This window comes from Orbicella faveolata, unplaced genomic scaffold, assembly GCF_042242905.1.
Source record: "Orbicella faveolata isolate gen_17 unplaced genomic scaffold, um_ofav_v1 contig_46, whole genome shotgun sequence".
Lineage (NCBI taxonomy): Eukaryota > Metazoa > Cnidaria > Anthozoa > Scleractinia > Merulinidae > Orbicella > Orbicella faveolata.
The window spans coordinates 7752952-7771516 of record NW_028301576.1 but is presented as its reverse complement, the minus strand read 5'-3'; the positions used below and the strand labels follow the sequence as shown (position 1 = coordinate 7771516).

The 18565-nt window shown below is 42.5% G+C and overlaps 1 protein-coding gene, 1 long non-coding RNA gene and 1 pseudogene across 3 annotated transcripts in view; 2 read left to right on the top strand and 1 right to left on the bottom strand.

Annotated features, from left to right (window-relative positions):
* LOC149098203 (uncharacterized) overlaps positions 1-18565 on the top strand; it is a 443460-nt gene that overhangs the window by 121679 nt on the left and 303216 nt on the right. The gene's annotated exons all lie outside the window — the stretch shown is intronic.
* The window catches only part of LOC110040854 (uncharacterized), a 28121-nt pseudogene that overhangs the window by 5747 nt on the left and 3809 nt on the right, over positions 1-18565 (top strand). The window contains exons 3-9 of the transcript XR_016203970.1: positions 793-1530; positions 2403-2872; positions 2966-3147; positions 5093-5211; positions 6030-6288; positions 11061-11189; positions 15688-16041. The product of XR_016203970.1 is annotated as an uncharacterized LOC110040854 (transcript). The remainder of the gene's footprint in view (positions 1-792; positions 1531-2402; positions 2873-2965; positions 3148-5092; positions 5212-6029; positions 6289-11060; positions 11190-15687; positions 16042-18565) is intronic.
* LOC149098211 (uncharacterized) lies at positions 17440-18477 on the bottom strand. The gene has a single exon (XM_089278093.1). The coding sequence runs from the start codon at positions 18393-18395 to the stop codon at positions 17742-17744; it is 654 nt and encodes a 217-aa protein (XP_089134219.1). The 5' UTR covers positions 18396-18477; the 3' UTR covers positions 17440-17741.

Sequence of the window (18565 nt, the reverse complement as noted above, 5' to 3'; positions counted from 1 at the left end):
ATCTCTGCGAGATCCAATGACCTTACTTTGTTAGAGGTGCCCCTAACTAAATGCAAGACTTTCGGTGATCGAGCATTCGCTTTTGCTGGTCCATCTAAGTGGAATAAGCTTCCATTGACAATCAGAACGGCCCCGAACTTAGATACTCTTCAGGCCCGATCCAAACGCCACTCCATCTATGTGCCGATCCTAACTCAATAAAATTCGACCTTAGAGCGACTTCGGAGCAACGACAAATTCATCCGTGATACCTTTGGGTCGCACCAAACTAAGGATCAGGTAAAGGGAAAAAAGGTAAAGTGTATTATGAGAAGATTATAAATTATCTTAATTTATGCGTTACGTTCGGCACATGATCAGAACGCCCTTTGAATTAGCCGTCGATCCAACGTCGCATAGTTCGACAGGACCTGACGAATTACCACTCTAAACCTAACCTGACGAACCAAACTGATTCAAACGCTGCTCTTCTGCCGTGCTTAACTCATCAGTTTGGATCGGCACCTGACTGGAGTGGCGTTAGGATAGGGCCTAAGATCAACTTAAAGACATTTTTGTTTAAAAAAGCAGATGATATTTAGTTACACTCACATTTTTATTTATTTTTATTTTTTATTTTTCTATTTGCTGTTTGGTGATTATTTATTTATCCTTTATACTACATTGTTCTTAACTACACCTTCTTTTTTTTTACGTTGTAAAGCGCTTTTGAGTATCTAAAGCGCTCTATAAATTGATTATTATTATCGATGCTTGTGGACTGCAAGTTTAAAAATTTCTGTCCCTGAACAGATCCATGTTAATTTAAGCAAGTATGCCCTGTCCGTGTACCGTTCAGGGCAGCTCATCCACTCTGATCCGGAGGACTACAACCTTGTCTACGTTAACCGCGAAAATGGTGCGGAAGCTGTTGCGCATTTTAAGAAGGCGCCTACGCATGCTAGGTACTATGGCTTTGGAGAGAAAGCCGGTGCTACCCTCGATAAACGTCGTGTACCTAAGCAACACTTTAATGGCCAGTATGCCGGAGGCAGTGAGAAAATTGGTGCCGCCATGACGTTCTTTAACTTCGATAACTTTGCTTACAACGCACCCGATCTCACACCGAGGGGGGAGGTGCAAGGGCCGCTGAATCCCAACGCCCCGCTGTACCAGTCATCGCCATTTCTGATCGAATACAGCGCAAACCCTGAAGGAGCATTCGTGGGGCCCGCATTCGCTAACGGCATCCTCTTAGACAACACTTCGCAGACTTTCATAAATTTCCGGCAGGGTGACCAGTACTACTTCGGCGCTCTGCACGGTGTTCTTGATTACTACCTCTTCACTGGCAATAACGTGGCAGATATACTCAATGAATTTGCAGTGCTGACTGGACGCACTCGAATTAAACCAAAGTACGTGTTTGGGTATCATCAGGGAGGCTATGGTCCCCGCTACAATAACAAAAAGGCTCTGCTGGAGGTGGCGTCTAAGTACCGTCAGTGGAAAATCCCCTGCGATGGGATTCATATAGATGTCGATTTTCAGGTAATTAAGGCTCTTTGAGCCCTACCATCCTCACACCAGCTGCAATTTTACAATACTAGAGTGTTTTAACAAACAGAAACACTGTTAATTAGCTTGATCGATCAGATTACGTGTAGCCAATCAACTAAGGCAACCCAAACTCGAAATCAAGCATACATGTAACTGGAGCCAAGCGAGACTCGCCTGAAACAACAGAGAATTTTTTTTGCACTGCACATTTGATAAAGACAATTGACCTCATCCCAAAAGGGAGAGACTGGACTTTTGGAATCCTTGGCAGTAAAACAGGTCGACAAATAGATTTCAGCCTTAAGCCTTCTTGAGACGTGAATGGCAGCAGCGTAAATTAAAGCTGTTGTGTTTTCAGCTTTGCCACACTTTTAAATTACTGTATATGAATATCGCTGTTCATAACATTTTCTTAATGCTTCGGCATGTGAGAATCACTACTCCCACTTCCCAAGGCCACCGACTTGCCTTTTCGCACGAACATCGATGCCGGTAACAATTTTACCTAATGAAAACGTATGGCGGTGTTACACCAGGGAAAAGTCTGTCCCATTTATCTATCGTTGCATTTCAAACTCCAGCACTTAGATGACATAATTTTCCCTACGACCACGCCGATTGGACGCCGGTGAGTTAAATAAGTTAGAGCCAACCTTCACAGCAATAGTGAAAAGCCCAATTTTTCTATTGGTGAATTTACATCAGGAGCTTAGTGACGGCTGCATGCACTTGGTTTGCTCATTTGATGTTCTCTGTGTCCTGATTGGCCATTTAAAAACCGCTGTAGTTGAGTCTAACAATTTAAGTGTAGCGTTAGTAATAATAAATTACTAATTGAGATTAATTGCATACGCTATTTGCAGGATCACTATCGCACATTCACGAATAGCGAGAAAAATTTCCCGAACCCCAAAGAAATCTTTGATACTCTGCATGAGCAGGGCTTCAAATGCAGTACCAACATCACACCCATAATCAGCTGTAACGTTGATGAGAATGGCAAGAACAGCCCGTACAAAGCCTTGGACACCGGCAAAGAAGACGGAATCTTTATAATGAATACCCGTGAAGATGGCAGTGGCACCCATGACCCATACATTGGAAACGTCAACTATGGGGGTGGTCACCTTACATGGGGACACTATCCTGACCTGGGACGGAAGGACGTACAGCAGTGGTGGGGCGAGCAGTACCGTGACCTGTAGGAATGGGGGTTGGATTTTGTGTGGCAAGATATGACCACACCTGCAATGAAGTCCAGCGTTCATCAGCCAGACTGTCCATTGTTATCTTTTCCCATGGATTTAATGCTTAGTCATAACGAAGAATCCAGGTAAGTTGCAAGTATAGGGCATGGCTTAGGACTTGTGAACTGTCGGAGCAATAGTACGATTTCCAAATATTTCGTGTTGTATTAACTTTATAGGACGGAAAACGCTAGCGATGCTGAAGACAAGGTACCATTTGCAAAACTCCGCTGCTTGTATAGTGACAACCTCTGTAAAGCCACCTACCAGGGACTGGAAAGTCTGAAGCCAAACAAACGTCATTTTATCATCACACGGGGCGGCTTCGTCGGCATTCATCGCTATGCTGGACTGTGGACAGGTATGAACCTTATGAACCTCCATTGAACCTACATAAGCGAGTCATGTAGCAGTTCTGGTAAAGTTACATCATTGGCTTGCTTTACTGTGGCTCACAACTGTCACGGCAAAACAAAAGGTCACGGCACTGCAAACTTTACTCACGGCAAGACAATGTTATCTGAGAGCAAAACAAAATTAACCCACGGCAGAACACCATTAACTCACGGTAAAACAAAATTGTTTTTGAGTTGATAATTTAAAAGAATTTTACTTTTACACGAGGTTAGTTGGGCTAATTTTAATACCAACAAAATCATTTTTAATAGGCAACCATTTATGAATAGGGTCTGTAAAAGGGCAGTGAATTACTGCCGGACCGAGCAGTTTGTCCGACTTCTCACGTGCCTATCGTTATTCGAAACTAAAAGAGATGCAAATACGAATACTTTAGATTAAGAAACGTACCTTTACCGGAGCCTTTGCAGAAGTAGGCATTTTGATTGACCAACGAACCACAAGCGCTGCAAAACATCATGAGCTCGAGATAAGGGACAATGCACTGAAAATGGCGGTTTCCGAGCGAGCGGTGCGTTACTGTTACTCGACGTACCATTTCAAATGCAACTAACAACCGCTGACCAACCGCTGACCAACCGCTGACCAACTCGCTTTCTTTGCTTTGCCGTAAGTAAATTTTTTTTTTGCAGTTAGTAAAGGTCAGTAAACTTTGTTTTGCCGTCAGCTAACGGTCTTACCGTGAGTAAAGTTTGTCGTGCCGTGACGTTTTGTTTGTACGGTAACTTGTACGTGACTTTTTGCTTTGCCTTGACAGTGGTGGGCCACCTTACTTGCTACCCTTCAAGATAACAATAAAGCAAATGACAGAAGCAATTCATCTATCCCTAAAAACAATAGCATGCAGTTGCTACACCAGAGGGCCAGTTTCTCCGCACCCTGTGACCGTCCTTTCGACTACAGCACAGCTTGAAATCAACATTAGTGGTCTTACATTACAATGAGGCGTCAAAATGCCCCCGCGAGATCATCGGGAGAGTGGTAATTTTTAACGGAAGTTTTCGACTGTGCACCCGTCTGGTAAGTCGCAGTTGTTACGCTGGAGCGGTCGCTATACCATAGGCGAAAGGACGGTAACAGGGTGCAGAGGAAATTTGAAAGCTCCAGTAGCGAAGCAAAAACCGTTCGAATTGGAGCGGAAAGGAGGAAGATTTTTCTAAGCCAACGGGAAAAGGGGACAAACAGACTATCCTTCTTTGCGTTAGAGGGGAAAATCGAGCAGCAGATCCGAATTTCGGCGAGAAAACGGCCTCGCGGTACAGGTCTTTCGAAACAGCTCTGTCCAGCCTTGACTTCCTCTATAGAGTGTGTGCACGTTTTACGTCATGATGTTTTTACAGAGCGAGCTATTTAAGACGAGTTTTTCCCGCGTAAAGTTCAGTTCCAGCCCGTACGCGTCCAAACAATTAATTATGCAAAGCTTCTGATTTGCTGGCGAGGCTCCTGTGAGAGACCAAGGCTCCTGTGGGAGACTGATTTCGCGGTAAAATCAAACTAAAACCAGCTTGGTCTGTGAGAAGGCCTTGACTCACATACATTGCAGTTGTACGTTCCCGGTTATGGGCTCCTGCCACCATTTATATATTCTCATCACCCCTTCATGTCTCGTTTAAGGCAAAATTTTTTTGAATTTTGACGTAAGAACGAGGCAAGAAGGGCTGATTTGAATGCAAACAATGGAATATTAAAATGACAGCCATTTTGGAATATGACGTATACTTGTAAGCGCATGGGTAATTCAGGTAGGTCGGCGTTAGAGAACACCGGGTGAAATCAGATTTCTGCGCCCGCGAGAATCACAGCCCACCACCAAACCAACTGTTTTCACTTTGACCGCTGGTCACTAAACCAGTGATTTCACCGGATGTTATCTCATGGTAAACGCACAGGTGACAGCAGATCAAGCTGGGAATTCTTGCAAATGAACATTCCACTGATCCTGGGTATCGGATTGTCCGCTCAGCCAGTTTCTGGATGTGACATTGGTGGCTTCTGCGTAGCATGGGAGGTAAGGTTTTGTAAATAGCTTAGAGCTTCCTTTAATTTACTCCTAGATACAACACTGTCACTTATGGGAAGTACTCTCTGCGATATGTAGGACCCAAATTATGGGGCAAACTGTCTATGGCTGACAGACCAGCCAAGACACTGCAGGCTTTTACAAACTATATTCGCAAAAGGGATATAACTCGCTTAATGGACACCGGCTGTAAGGGCTGCATCCTATGCTGCCCATAATGCCCCTCAAGTCATTTGTTTTTTATTGTATCAATATTAGTATTAGTATAGTTTTTTAGCAGTGTCCCCTAATTAGTATGGTGTATTATTTCCAGGCTATAAGGTTTTTGACACTTAAATAAAGTTCTCACTCACTCACTCACTCACTCACTCACTCACTCACTCACTCACTCACTCACTCACATAGGGTCATAAACACTTGTTTGATACACTGTGAGGGCTACTAGAAGCTGGGCCACCGGATAAAATTGTGGGGAAGGTGGCAATTAGTCAAATTTACAGCTACCGATGTTTTACGAATTGAACCCGCGCAAGAGAAAATTTTCTCTTGACCCGCGCTGATGGCCTGATGACGCTGTCTCTCTCTCGTGGAAGATAACCCGGACCCTAGTGAGCAGCGGATATCGAGCCTACCGATCAGAACTGTCCCAATATGACTCGATTGAAGCTACGATTAGTGCCAAGTTAAAAGCTGTGTGCTTGTTTTTTTAGATCAATTGAGGGGTACGGGATTAAAACCCCCGAAAACTTGAATTTGGATCATTAAGTCTATTAAGCTGACAAAATCGCTAACTGCCTTTTTCATAGAACCAGATCGTGGAGCCTGAGATGCTCACCCGTTGGACCATCATGGGCACTTTCATGCCATGGTTCCGCAATCATTATGATAATTATTCCAAATCGTACCAGGAGCCTTACATGTATGAGGAACCCGTACCCAGCATCTGCCGCAAATACATCGAGATTCGCTACAAGTTGATTCAATACATCTATGATGCTATGTACGAAAACACACAGTGTGGAAAGCCAATATGCAGACCCATGTTCATGAATGAGATCAACCCAGGTAAAAACTATTGCAGTTCGAGAGCAAAATTTCCCACCCCATCTTCAAAACAACGCCATCCTGAGTAGCATTAAAATTTGATAGTAAATGAGTTGGTAAGGTCATGTACTTGGGCGACTAGGGCAATTTCAGTAACGTCTGAAAACGCACGTGGTATTAATTCAAATTTTTACGTACTTGTTGTTAACATTTGTCGCAAAATGGTCGAATTTCCTCGAGAATCTCGATCTCCTTCCCTTCTAAATTGGCGAGGATATTTGTTTCAGCAGCCCACTGTATGAAACGCCCCTTCAGTACTGTTCGTTTTTTCGTGTTTTCATTTCCGCTGTTGCCTTTTTAATTCTTAAACATAAGCTTCGTCAATAGCCCTTTTCACGGTTAACTTTGCTCATTTGCATTACAGTAAAATCTAGCATGTATGTGAGGCAATTTCGGGCTATTTTGTAGTTTTAGCCCGAAATTGCCTCGCACCCACGTTGGATTACATTGTAATTCAAATGAGAAATATTAACCGTTGACTGTTCACAGTCCTCTATTTTCCCGTGAGACCGTAGATGTCGATCGTTGAGCTCGACGGGCCGTCATTTTGATCTCTTGATGCGAGCGAAACTGGAGAGAGTACAACATGCCCGTGGGTAGGGGTGGTGCAGGGCACAGCTGGCGGAAAAAATAGGGAGACTGTAACAGCTTCACTCTGTCTCGTGTTCAAGGGGCGAGGCCGCCAGTTTGGCGCCTCCTTTAATCAAATCAATCAACAATCTCCTCCCCTGAGAAAAAACCTGTCAAATCAGGGATGATGATATGAATACATATTACTGTGTTGTGAATTTCGAAACATTTTGAAGGTTTACTAAGTTGAGTCGACTGAATGCGGGACGGAAGAACTCTTCTCTGACTCCGAAAAAAAGCGGCAAAGCCCGCAGAGAATTCCAATTATTCAGATGCGTGCCGTCTTTGTGGCATTAACTGTAAAATTTCATTTGGAAATAAGAACAATCAACGGAGCTTTCAGCCATTTCCTTCGCCAAAAAGAAACTTTGATATATTAAACTCTTGCCAAAACCAGTTGGAAGAACCGCCAAAACATCTTTTCCTTCGAGTAAACGAGAAACAGCCTCCTTTTGCTCGCGCTTTAACATCAATCCTCCAAGACAACAAGCAGACAGACGATCAAAATCAAAATATTTTTCAGAAAATTCTCTTGAAATCGATGCCATTTTGGCCTGAGCCCGAAGTGATGAATGTCACTTTCTGTCACTCAAGTTGTCAACGCTCTGCTACGCTTTGATGAACTCTATTGTCCCTTCGACCAATCAGGTGTTGCCGTTGCTGGAGCAACTAACGCAGCGAACACCAGACAGAGTGAAGCTGTTACAGTCTCCCTATTTTTTCCGCCCCGTCACGCCCACGCTATTAACCCCACCGCCTCTATCCACGGGCATTTTGTACTCTCCCCAGTTTCGCTTGCATCAAGAGACCAAGATGGCGGCCCATCGAACTTAACGATCGACATCTACGATCTCACAGAAAAATAGGGGACTGTAAACAGTCTAAATTAACCGTGAAAAGGGCTATTGTCTCGAAATGTGACACCATACCCCCTTGCGCGCTAGGCCGGAAAACACAAGAAAGTGAGGGTTAAGGGCTACCATCGATTTCCCGCGAGTTTTGAATTAGTAAACTGACATGGCTACTGAAATGGCAGCAAACGAGCCAGACCTTGGTAAAATAAGCTAGGATTTTAAAAATTGACTATTAACGAAGAAACAGTCCAACTGCTTTGTACAGCCATGCAATGAAAGCGGGAAATACCTGATCAAATATATGCCAAGCCTTGAAACGTTTCAGTTAATTATGGTTCCTTTCCTGACATTTGCATTGCTCACGGTTTGAAAGCACTCATCTTTTGAGGACTGATCTTTCACTGAATGCCTCTTCGGTGGAATATTCAAACTTGCGCTTTTCAAGGCCATGAGATCATGTCTATCAAAGCCCTTGTCTGTGGGATACTTATCCCAGGTTCGACGAGTCGACCGTGTGTAGAAGTCACTTTTTATAGATGCAAACCGTCAACTGTTTTGTACGTTTTTGATCGAGAGTTTCCCAACCGAGGTCATTCAGAATATTAATGAATCGACATTCATAACCTGAACAAGTATTTATTCTTGCGGCTCTGTTTTGTAATTTCTGGAGTCTGTCAGATGAGCATTTTCCTAAGCAGCCCCACGCCTCACTATAATAGTCAAAATATGGTAGTGTGAAAAATTGAAAGATTCTAATTAATGTCTGGCGGGGTACAAAATCACGAACCATTTTATTGCTCCAAGACCTGAAGAGATCTTCTTTGTCATGATATCAATTTGAGTGTGCCAGATGAGGGTCTCATCAACTTCAATTCCCAAATATCCATAGGAGCTTACAATAGACAGGGACTGATCAGTAACATTAACTTCAAATTTATGCTTCATTTGATTGAGCAGATATTTACTAGCTATTATTATACAACTGCAGCGAATACCGCTCAAATAACAGTACAAATATACAGCGATATTGTACAGTTATTTGTACAGTAGAAAACCTGTTTGCCGTACCGGTCGGCGCGCGCGCGCGCAAAACTGTCACACTCTCCCTCGCTCACTGATAAATATATTTACTACAGTAATTGGATAATAAATCTCTTATTAGATGTTTTGGTGTGTAGCATCGCTTTATATTTTTACTCGTTGTTTGTATTTTGACTCGCCCTACGAGCTCGTCAAAATACTGCACAACTCGTAAAAATGTTCAGCGATACTACAGCGATACTTAGTCTCTGTGAGCTTGTTGGCATGAAACCAAGATCGTACGACTTCAAGATCACGATTTCATTTAAACTGTAACATATCCGGATCTTGCAGACGTCGTAAGGCTTGTGTCATTCGCATACAACTTGGCACAGGATGAGAGGGAAGTCTTTAAGGTCATTAATATAAATTAAGAATAATAAAGGCCCAAGAACAGATCCCTGAGGGAATCCACAAGTTACCAATTGTTCGTTAAAAAAAGAGCCATTTACGCTTGTTTGTTGCGTACGGTTCGAAAGATAAGAAGTAAGTAAGTAAGTAAGTAAGTAAGTAAGTAAGTAAGTAAGTAAGTAACCTTTATTTAAACACGATAAGTAATTAAGCTTGCAGCTTGTGGGGTCGTGTATAAATAAACAATAAAGAATAGTTACAAAATAAGAATTAAAAAATTTACAATGTAAGATATAATCTAGTTTACATAAAAATTTGCAGCTAATAATAATTACCTGATTACCTAATAATTACCTAAAGTGAACCATAAGAGTGAAGGTGTATCTTCTCCATAATATTTAAGCTTTTCAAGTACGATCGGCAGTGTCGAAAGCTTTCTTCAGACCTAGAAAAAGTACACCATTCAGCAGACCATTGTCGATATTTAAATACCAGTCATTTGCAGCTTCAAGTTTTCACGTACTCCTAAATTGCCATCAAGGTATCATCATTTGGGAAACCTGCGTAAAAGAATATGTTAACGTTATTGCTGTAGTAGAATATCATTAGTGTTTGGACTGTATATGCTTAACCAGACAATTCCGTAAGATTCCACGAATTTTGTAACATTGCAAAGGATTACACTCGAACTACACTCGAACTACAAGACTCGACCTACACTCGAACTACAAGACACAACAGCGTGGCTGCTCGAAACAAACGCGCAAAAAAGCGCTTTTCAGGAACACTCGAGAAACTACAATTACATCATCGCGCACAGTTATCGCTACCTTTAAACCTCTCCATACCAAATTTTGAAAGCTCTTCTCAGTGAACTGACGTTTCAAAACAGGGACAACCTCTAACAGATCTTTGTCATCCTTCTCTTCTTTTGCTTCACAGCGGCGTCAAGAAGATCATGTTCTTCGCCGCGCCACTAAAAATGTTATTTGAACTCGTTTCCTTCGCTTTTGCATCTCTCCCTTTCCTTCTTTTGTACCGCTCTTCCGAATCTCGCTGTCATTCTCCTTGAGTCGATGGAAATGTGAGGGTACAGCCTCTGGCCGTAGATGCTTTCTCCTTCCAGTTAGACTACATCTGGAGTCTCCCGGTTAAATGTTCTTCACAGCAAAATAAGGAAGTGTTCGATTTAAACTTATCAGAGCGTTTCATCTACACTGACCATGCTTTCCTTCGAGCAAGATTTGTTGAAATGCGTGAAATGTAATAAATATTCTTTTATCTGATCGACTGTTGCAAAGTGTCGCGGTACCACAGCTGTGACTTTATTTCCTCCCTGCCATCGAGAATGTCTAGTCCGCCATGTTATTTTTGGTGGCCCTTAAGCCTCACTTTCATGTGACTTCCGGCTTAGCGCGTAAGTGTGTATTACCACAAAACAATTTTTAACAGCAATTACTTGGTAGTGTGAACTGTTACTTGGAAACCTATGACACACGGTACAACATTCGTTCGCAAACAAATAAATACTGCGACTCTTGTGCGACAAATGTTGACGGAACAGTGTGTCATGCCAAATTGAACGCTGAACGTTGTTGAACAGTTGAACGGAAATAGAGATAAGCTGTATTCCGTTAAACAAGGAAAGAAAGCCTGGCTTCGAGGTATTTAAAAAAAAAATGTCACGCGTAACCAGTAGTTAAGGTATTTATATTGAGAATTCATATGCCCCGACATAGCAACACAGTTTGCGTAGCGTGACGACTATACCGTGACAATAAATTAAACTAATTAAAATGCTTGTCACACATTCCACAGGAGAGTATCACAGTGATCAAGCTACTCATGAAGATCACGGTAGCGGATTCAATGGGTACACTGCTACTCGCCATGATGATCAGTTTTTCTTGGGGAAAGACATTTTGGTGGCTCCAATTATCAATCCAGGTTAGTTGATAACGGAGGAGTGGAGTAGCTATAGACTTGACCTGAGCGCATGCATGCATCTTTTCTCAGTAAAAGAATCCTCATCCCAAAGTGTATATTCAGCTGTATTTGTCGCGCTGGGCCAACTTTCTCATTTTCCCAGTCAACGAAATCAATATTAAAAATGCACTGATCATTGCAAAGTCGGCGGGAGGAAGGAGGTCATAGGGCGGGGATTTGACAGTTTCCATTTTTTTATACGACAAATTTGCTACCCTCGCTCAGATCTATGATATTGTCAAATATGCCAAACTTTCCCCTCCCTGGAGCTGCTCATTGTGATGAACCAGGATTACTACTTCGTAAATTTATGTAGCAAAGTAACAAAGAAGTCTTACTTCTTTACTTGTAATTCTACACTAAAAGATCTCAACATTGTTTAGAAGCAAACGACCATTCCAACACGAAGAAAAAATAGAAAGAAGTCTGTCAAATCAACGTACCTTCGTATTTCCTTAGTTCTCTATTATCGTAAACACTTAAAAAGCATTTTTCTACCCTATCGATGTCGAACATGACCCCCCTCCCCCCTCCCCCGCGTCGCCAATAAAAAGTCACGTAGCCCTTCCTTCAGGAGAGCATGGTGAACGAAAAGCCCTACTGGACAATAATGAGAGTCAAATCCCTGTGTAATGATAAGCTCGCATAATTAATTTTGCATAAATTATCTGTGCACGTGTTTTTCTGATTTGTGTCGTGCAATAAAAATCCGTTGAGTCAACATGGCGCTTTGGTGCGTGGTCTAAACATTATATGGTGTCAGAAGTGAACCATGGAAGTTTTCAAGCCTCCAGTAGCTTTGTGCTTCAAGGAAATCTTTCCGAAAATTGGAGAAGATGGGTTCAACGGTTCGACCTTTTATTTGACAGCGTCGGGAAAGAGTGCTGAAGATGAAAAGGTGCAGTGTGCTATTCTGATCGATCGATCGGCGAGGAAGCGCTCGAGATTTATAACACGTTTCGTTTCGCTACTTAAAAGGATCGTAACAATATTGCACACCTAAAGAAAAAGTTTGAAGATTATTTCAATCCCAGAAAGAACACTGTTCTCGAAAGATACAAGTTTTGGGAGCGTAAACAACAAGAGGGTGAATCTATCGACCACTTATCACTGAATTGAAAACGCGCGCGAAGTCATGTAAGTTGGCGACTAGCAAAACAGCCTGATTCAAGGCTTAATTGCATTTGGTGTGAGCGACACTCGTCTTAAAGAGCGACTGCTTCGTGAATCGTCCGATCTTACCCTAGAAAAAGCGGCAAGTCTTTGCGGAGCAGCTGAAGCTTGTGCAAAACAACGAAAGGAAGTGCAAAAAACGGAAAAGAAACCCGTGCATGCGATGAAAAACAAACCAAAGCCCGCTAAACCTTCGCGCCCACAGCAGCTGTTGAGCCAATCATTCACTCTCCATGAAGAGCGCGGTATTCCCTGCATGAGAAACCAAAGGCAAAGCTTAAGGAGTTGGAAGAGAAAGATCTGGTCCAGAAAGTTGACAGACCCACCAAATGGGTGAACAGTCTAGTCATCGTTGAGAAGCGTAATGGTTCGTTGAGATTGTGTTTAGATCCTAGAAATTTTAACAAGGCTATTCGAAGAGAGCATCATAGAGTTTCCACGGTAGAGCATATTACAAGTCGTCTTAGTGGCAAGAAACTGTTCTCTATGGTAGGATGAAAACAAAAAAAGATTTTGGCAGGTGCGCCGAGATGATGAGAGCCCCCACCTCTGTACATTTCATACCCCATTTGGCCGCTATAGATTTAAGCGTATGCCTTTTGGCATAAACTCAGCGGCAGAAGTGTTCCAAAAGAAGAATGAAGCCTTGGTTGGGGACATTGATGGTGTAGAGGTCATATTTGGTGATATTATTGTTGCAGCCAGAGACGAGAAGGAGCATGATGAAAGCATGGTTAAGCATCTGGAAAGAGCTCGACAAGCGAATGTCAAGTTCAACTCTGCAAAGCTGCAATATAAAGTTAGTGAAGTCAAGTACATGCCCGGGGAACATTGTGCCTGAATCAGGACTGAAACCTGTTATTGCGAACGTGCGTGCCATCACACAATTGCCTTTACCTCAGAGCAAAGAAGAGTTGCAACGCTTCTTGGGAATGGTGAATTATTTTTCCCAGTTTATTCCCAATCAGTCAGAAATTACTGCACCGTTGCGTAATCTAATGAAGAAAGATGTGATGTGGATCTGGTCACATGAGCATACTCAAGCAGCGGAGTGTCTGAAACAAATCTTTTCTTGTCAGCCTGTTTTGAAGTTCTACGGCCCCACCAAGCCAGTCCAATTGCAAGTGGATGCCTCTAAGCCAGGTCTCGGAGCCTGCGTCCTTTAGGATGGACACCCAATCGCTTACGCTTCGCAGTCTCTCACTCAAGCTGAGAAGCATTATGCTTAGATTGAGAAAGAACTGCTTGCGGTTGTATGTGGCTGCGAGGAGTTTAACCAATATGTGTACGGGTGGCCTCTTGATGTGGAGTCAGACCACAAGCCTTTAGTGCCTGTTTCCAAGAAGCCGCTGGCTAAAGCATCTCCAAGGCTTCAAGGGCTGCTTCGCAGAAATATGAAGTAAACATCACTCATGTTCCTGGCAAGTACATGTACGTGGCGAGCACACTTTCAAGAGCTTATTAAGATGAACCACCCTCCGATCAAGAAATGAGAAACGACATGGAAGTCATCGTACACAGCCTTGTGGAACTTCTCCCTATGACTAAAGAGAAGCCTGTGCAGATGAAAAAAGCTGCGGCTTAAAACGAGAACCTGAAGATCTTTAGTAAAGTTGTGCGGAATGGTTGGCCTTCTTATAAAAGCAAATTATATCTGTTGCCCAGTACTGGAACTTGCGTGCTGAAATGGCAGAAATTTGGTGCAGACATATTTGAACTGAACTCTAAGGCACACTTGCTTGTAGTTGATTACTGTTCCAAGTACCCTGAACTTTGTCTCTTGAAAGACAAGACAGCTGGTCAGTGTTATAACTGGCATGAAATCCATGTACGCCAGGCGAGGAATTCGATATGAAGTTATTGATGATAACATGAGCAAAAACTTCCGACAGTTTGCAAATGATTTGGGGTTTGAAGTCACCACCTCTAGTCTCAGGTACCCTCAATCGAATGGAATGAGTGAAAGGGCAATACAAACCATCAAGAAGTTGCCTCAAAAAGCATTTGAGGATGGAAATGACCCATACATAGCTCTACTTGAATATAGGAACACCTCGGTCTCCGGATTAAAGGAGTCGCCTGTTGAAGTCCAAGTTGCCTTCCATAGCATCCCTCTCAAAGCCACAAGTGGTTCACAATGCCTGTTCCAAACTCAAGGAGCGTAAGGATAAACAGAAGATGTACTACGATCGAAATGTGAAGTTATTACCTGAAATCAAGTCACATCAAACAGAGCGTATACGGATGGGAAAGACCTGGAAGCCAGCTACAGTTACTGCGCAGCACACAACACCGAGATCCTATATAGTGTCAACGCCGGACGGCACTGCCTACCGTCGCAATCATCGACACTTGTTGCCAACAAATGAGCCCCCAGTAGTGAATACTGGTCCATCTCTCGACGACACAGTGACGTCGCTTGACCTGGTTCCTGTTGGTAATTCTGTATCAGCCCAGCATGTTACTGAGGAAAGCAGTTCTCCACAGACACAAGCAAATTGTACCTCCAGCGGCCGTATTGTCAGCTAGATTCCGGGAGGACTATGTTATGACCTGAACTGTGCTGTTATAGTAAACATAGGAACATTGCGCAGAGTCTTTTTTTATTGATACCTATTTCGTTGATTGGTTATGTATTGTGACTTGTTATTCAGCTCCAACTTAGCCATGAACTGAACTGTTATGACCGTAGGCCATGGAACTGTTATTCTGATTCATTTAAGATTACCCTTGTTAAAGGAGAGGTGTCATGATAAGTTTCGCATAAATAATTTGGCATAAATAATCTGTGCACGTGTTTTTCTGATTTGTGGCGTGTGATAAAAATCCGTTTAGTCAACACGGCGCTTTTGTGCGTGTCTAAACATTATACGCTTATATACTTCCCTCCGCCTCCACCCGTCGGCTTACATTGATAGGCGCATAACAGGCAAAAGAAAAGGCAACTGAAATTATTCTAACAAACACCTCCTCAATTCAGTCAGACTGGTTGTTCGTTGATTGGTCATTATTGATAGGTAGGATGACTTCGTAAGATATTTTTTAGAGTTTAATATTTATTCAGAGTTAAAAATCGAAAGAAAAATTCACACTTTTCTTCACAACAACGTTCCTACGAGACATTTTCCAGACCAAAGTTCAACGGTGAAAAGAAGTCACGTGATAAATTCGGACAAAGCTACCACAGTCATTTAGACAGGGATTGTCAGTCAGTCAGTCGGTTACTCCAACAATGATTTCATTATCATCAGGGATGTTATTTTAAAGGTAGTTTTTTTGGCTGCAGGTCAGACTAGTAGAGCTGTGTACGTCCCCACTGGAAGCCAGTGGTATCATTTCAAAATTAACTTGCCGCTTGATGGTCCTGTCGATGGAGGGAAGGAGTTCGAACTTTTCGCTCCATGGGACGATCCCACCAAAGACAACTGTGCCATTTACATCCGAGAGGGAGCGATCATTCCCTTCCGGGAACTGGAGCAGTACATTGGAGAGCTGTATTCTCAGGGCAAGGTGAACCCTATTACGTTCAACATCTATCCAGGCCGTGACAGTAGCTATTTGCTGTACCTCGATGACGATGGCGTGACTAGTAACGCTGAAAGGCAAGAGCAATACCGCTTGACTCAGGTCACTCACAAAGGTATGTTTTTACCGTATAGAGCTAAAATTTCACCTGAATCTAACAATCAAGAACAAATGTTTGACGATTTTTGTAGTGATTTCCATCGGTGTTAAATTACGCGAACTTGACATAATGAAGATCATGACATAATGAAGTCATGCGTTGCTACGGTGACATGGTAATTTTACAACTGTCACTCCAAAAATCGTTTTCCTCCCAAAATCGTTTTCCTCCCAAAATATTCAGCTAAGAAGACTAGAACACAAACCTAAACACAATTTTAAGGCCAGAAACAAAGTTTAAAAGTATAAAAGCGCTTCGATTTTTTTTTTCGTGTGGCCCGATCGCCTCCTGTGGTCAGAGATAGCCAGGCTCTCTATTTGTGTCAAGATACTGCTCCAAGACAGGTTTTATATGGAAAAATAAAGGGCATATGAGGCAAAGTTTGTGAAAAAAAATGCGAATGAAAATCGATGGAACTTACTATAAGGCTAGTTGTGGCTGTCTTTAATGTTTAAACGGAGTTTCCGAAAATAAGGTCCACTTCACCCTCCATACAGGTAAAATGGAAGGCTAGGACGCTGGAAGACGCGGAGAGCCTTGTGGCGAGTAGAATAAGTCCCTGACTCGAAGTGGATCAAAGAGCCAATCGGCGAGTTTGCTCGTTCATCCGCTCCTGAGTCGGGGACTTATTTCAATTGACACCAAGCGCCCCGAATTCAATCGCCATTTTCGAAAGCCAGTTTGTGATCTCCACGGCTTCGGAGAGCGGAGAGACAATTTGGAAGGTTGATGTGCGACTTTCATAGAGCCTGCTGGCTTTGCTTAGCCAGCTGGAGAAGCTTGAGTGGTTTCAGGGTTTCGAGCAACTCGTATTCTACGAGCCTGGCGTGTTTGTTAACCGATTGGATTCGATTTTCGTGAAAAACGTCGTGCTGGAATTAGGTCGATTGAAGCTAAGATATCAGTGCCAGCCTCCTACTTTTCCGTTTTTACTTGTATGGAGGGTGCAGTGGACCTTACTTTCCGACACTCCGTGTGCGCATCAACCCTTTGACGCCCAAGTAGCCATATACGGCCACTTAATGGTCGTGCTCTTTGTACCACTTGTGACGTCATCAATTTAAATGTCACAAGATATTCTTGATAAGTAGATGGTAGAGCTAGGATAGATTTAGCTGTACAACAGTCGTTTTTGGATATCGACGGCATTCTGACGTAGCAAATCGAAAAACAACGTTATCAGTTCTGGTGCAAAAATGGTCGTGAAATGGCTCATTATACCTTATAATAATAATAATAATAATAATAATAATTTTTTTCATTTTTTAAATAATAATAATAATGTTTATTAGTGGCTTATAAAAAATTACAACTGTAAAAGTTCTTAGGATAATATATATGTCAGGGAAATACTAACTTGCAAACGAATTACAAATTACACTCATTCTTTACAACCGTTATAAATTTGTCTATTGTCATTTGTCGAAAATATTTAAATAAGAATAGTAAAAAATACTCTACACATTTAAATGGCAAAAACTCTACTTTAAAAATACACTGTAGCTATATGCAGGTCCACTTCTTGGCTCAGTGTTCGTGGCTTCGGCTAGAGTTCCCCAGAAATAGCATTCTCAATTGCCTTAACGAATATTTGCATGTCCTTTTTCGATATCTAAATCAATGTCCGACAGTTCTAAGTGGACTCTCCTAGGAGCTCACGAGCCTCTTAAACAAAGTAATGCTGATCTCAGCAGCACAAAAGATACTCTTGCCCTAATCCATGACATGGTAGTCGCATAACTTTCGCCCTTCTTTGTAGCAACTAACTCAGCAAGTCTACTATGGTATCGATTACATTTCACTGCCATTCCACCCGTCGTGCTAAAAACTAATGGCGTGAATGTAGCTTGCTCTACTTCTGACACACGGCTGGCATACTGGCGCTTCTTCTCTGTTTCGTGCTGCCTGAATATCTGGTCTGGATCCAAATCTCTATAGGAGTCTGCATTCGGATGGCATACTCTGACATCAAAAAAAGCCGACCTCTGCCTCTCCCAGAATCCCCTAGCAACTATATCCAGCCGCGCATCAGGGGCGGTGTTGGCTCCCCTATTCAACTCTTCTCCTGTGATGTCTTGCAAAATTGGTTCGGTTTCGACACCATTGCATACCATGCTAAGCAGTTCCGCCTCCAAATCCCTTAGTTCATTATGACGTTGGATGATAAATCCGCCTCTTTTGCATATCATAGCGTGATCCACATTGAATATGTCCCCGCAAACACAAACAGAGGGAGTATCAGGAACTTCCCAGTCGTACCTGAGTTTCACAGCGTCTCGGAACTCACTCTTGTTTAAATCAAAATTCATATCTCTAATTGGCAAAACAGTAAGCCATCTAGAAGCACCTTTCTGAGTGGCAAGGTCGACAGCTCTCAAAGTTTTTCCAGAAATCGAGCCCTTCATCTCATCAAGTAATAATAATACTAATACTAATAATAATACTAATACTACTACTACTACTACTACTACTACTAATA

Excerpts from the sequence above, each read along its gene's own strand:
- LOC149098211 (XM_089278093.1), bottom strand. The coding sequence starts at position 18,395 with ATGAATTTTGATTTAAACAAGAGTGAGTTCCGAGACGCTGTGAAACTC.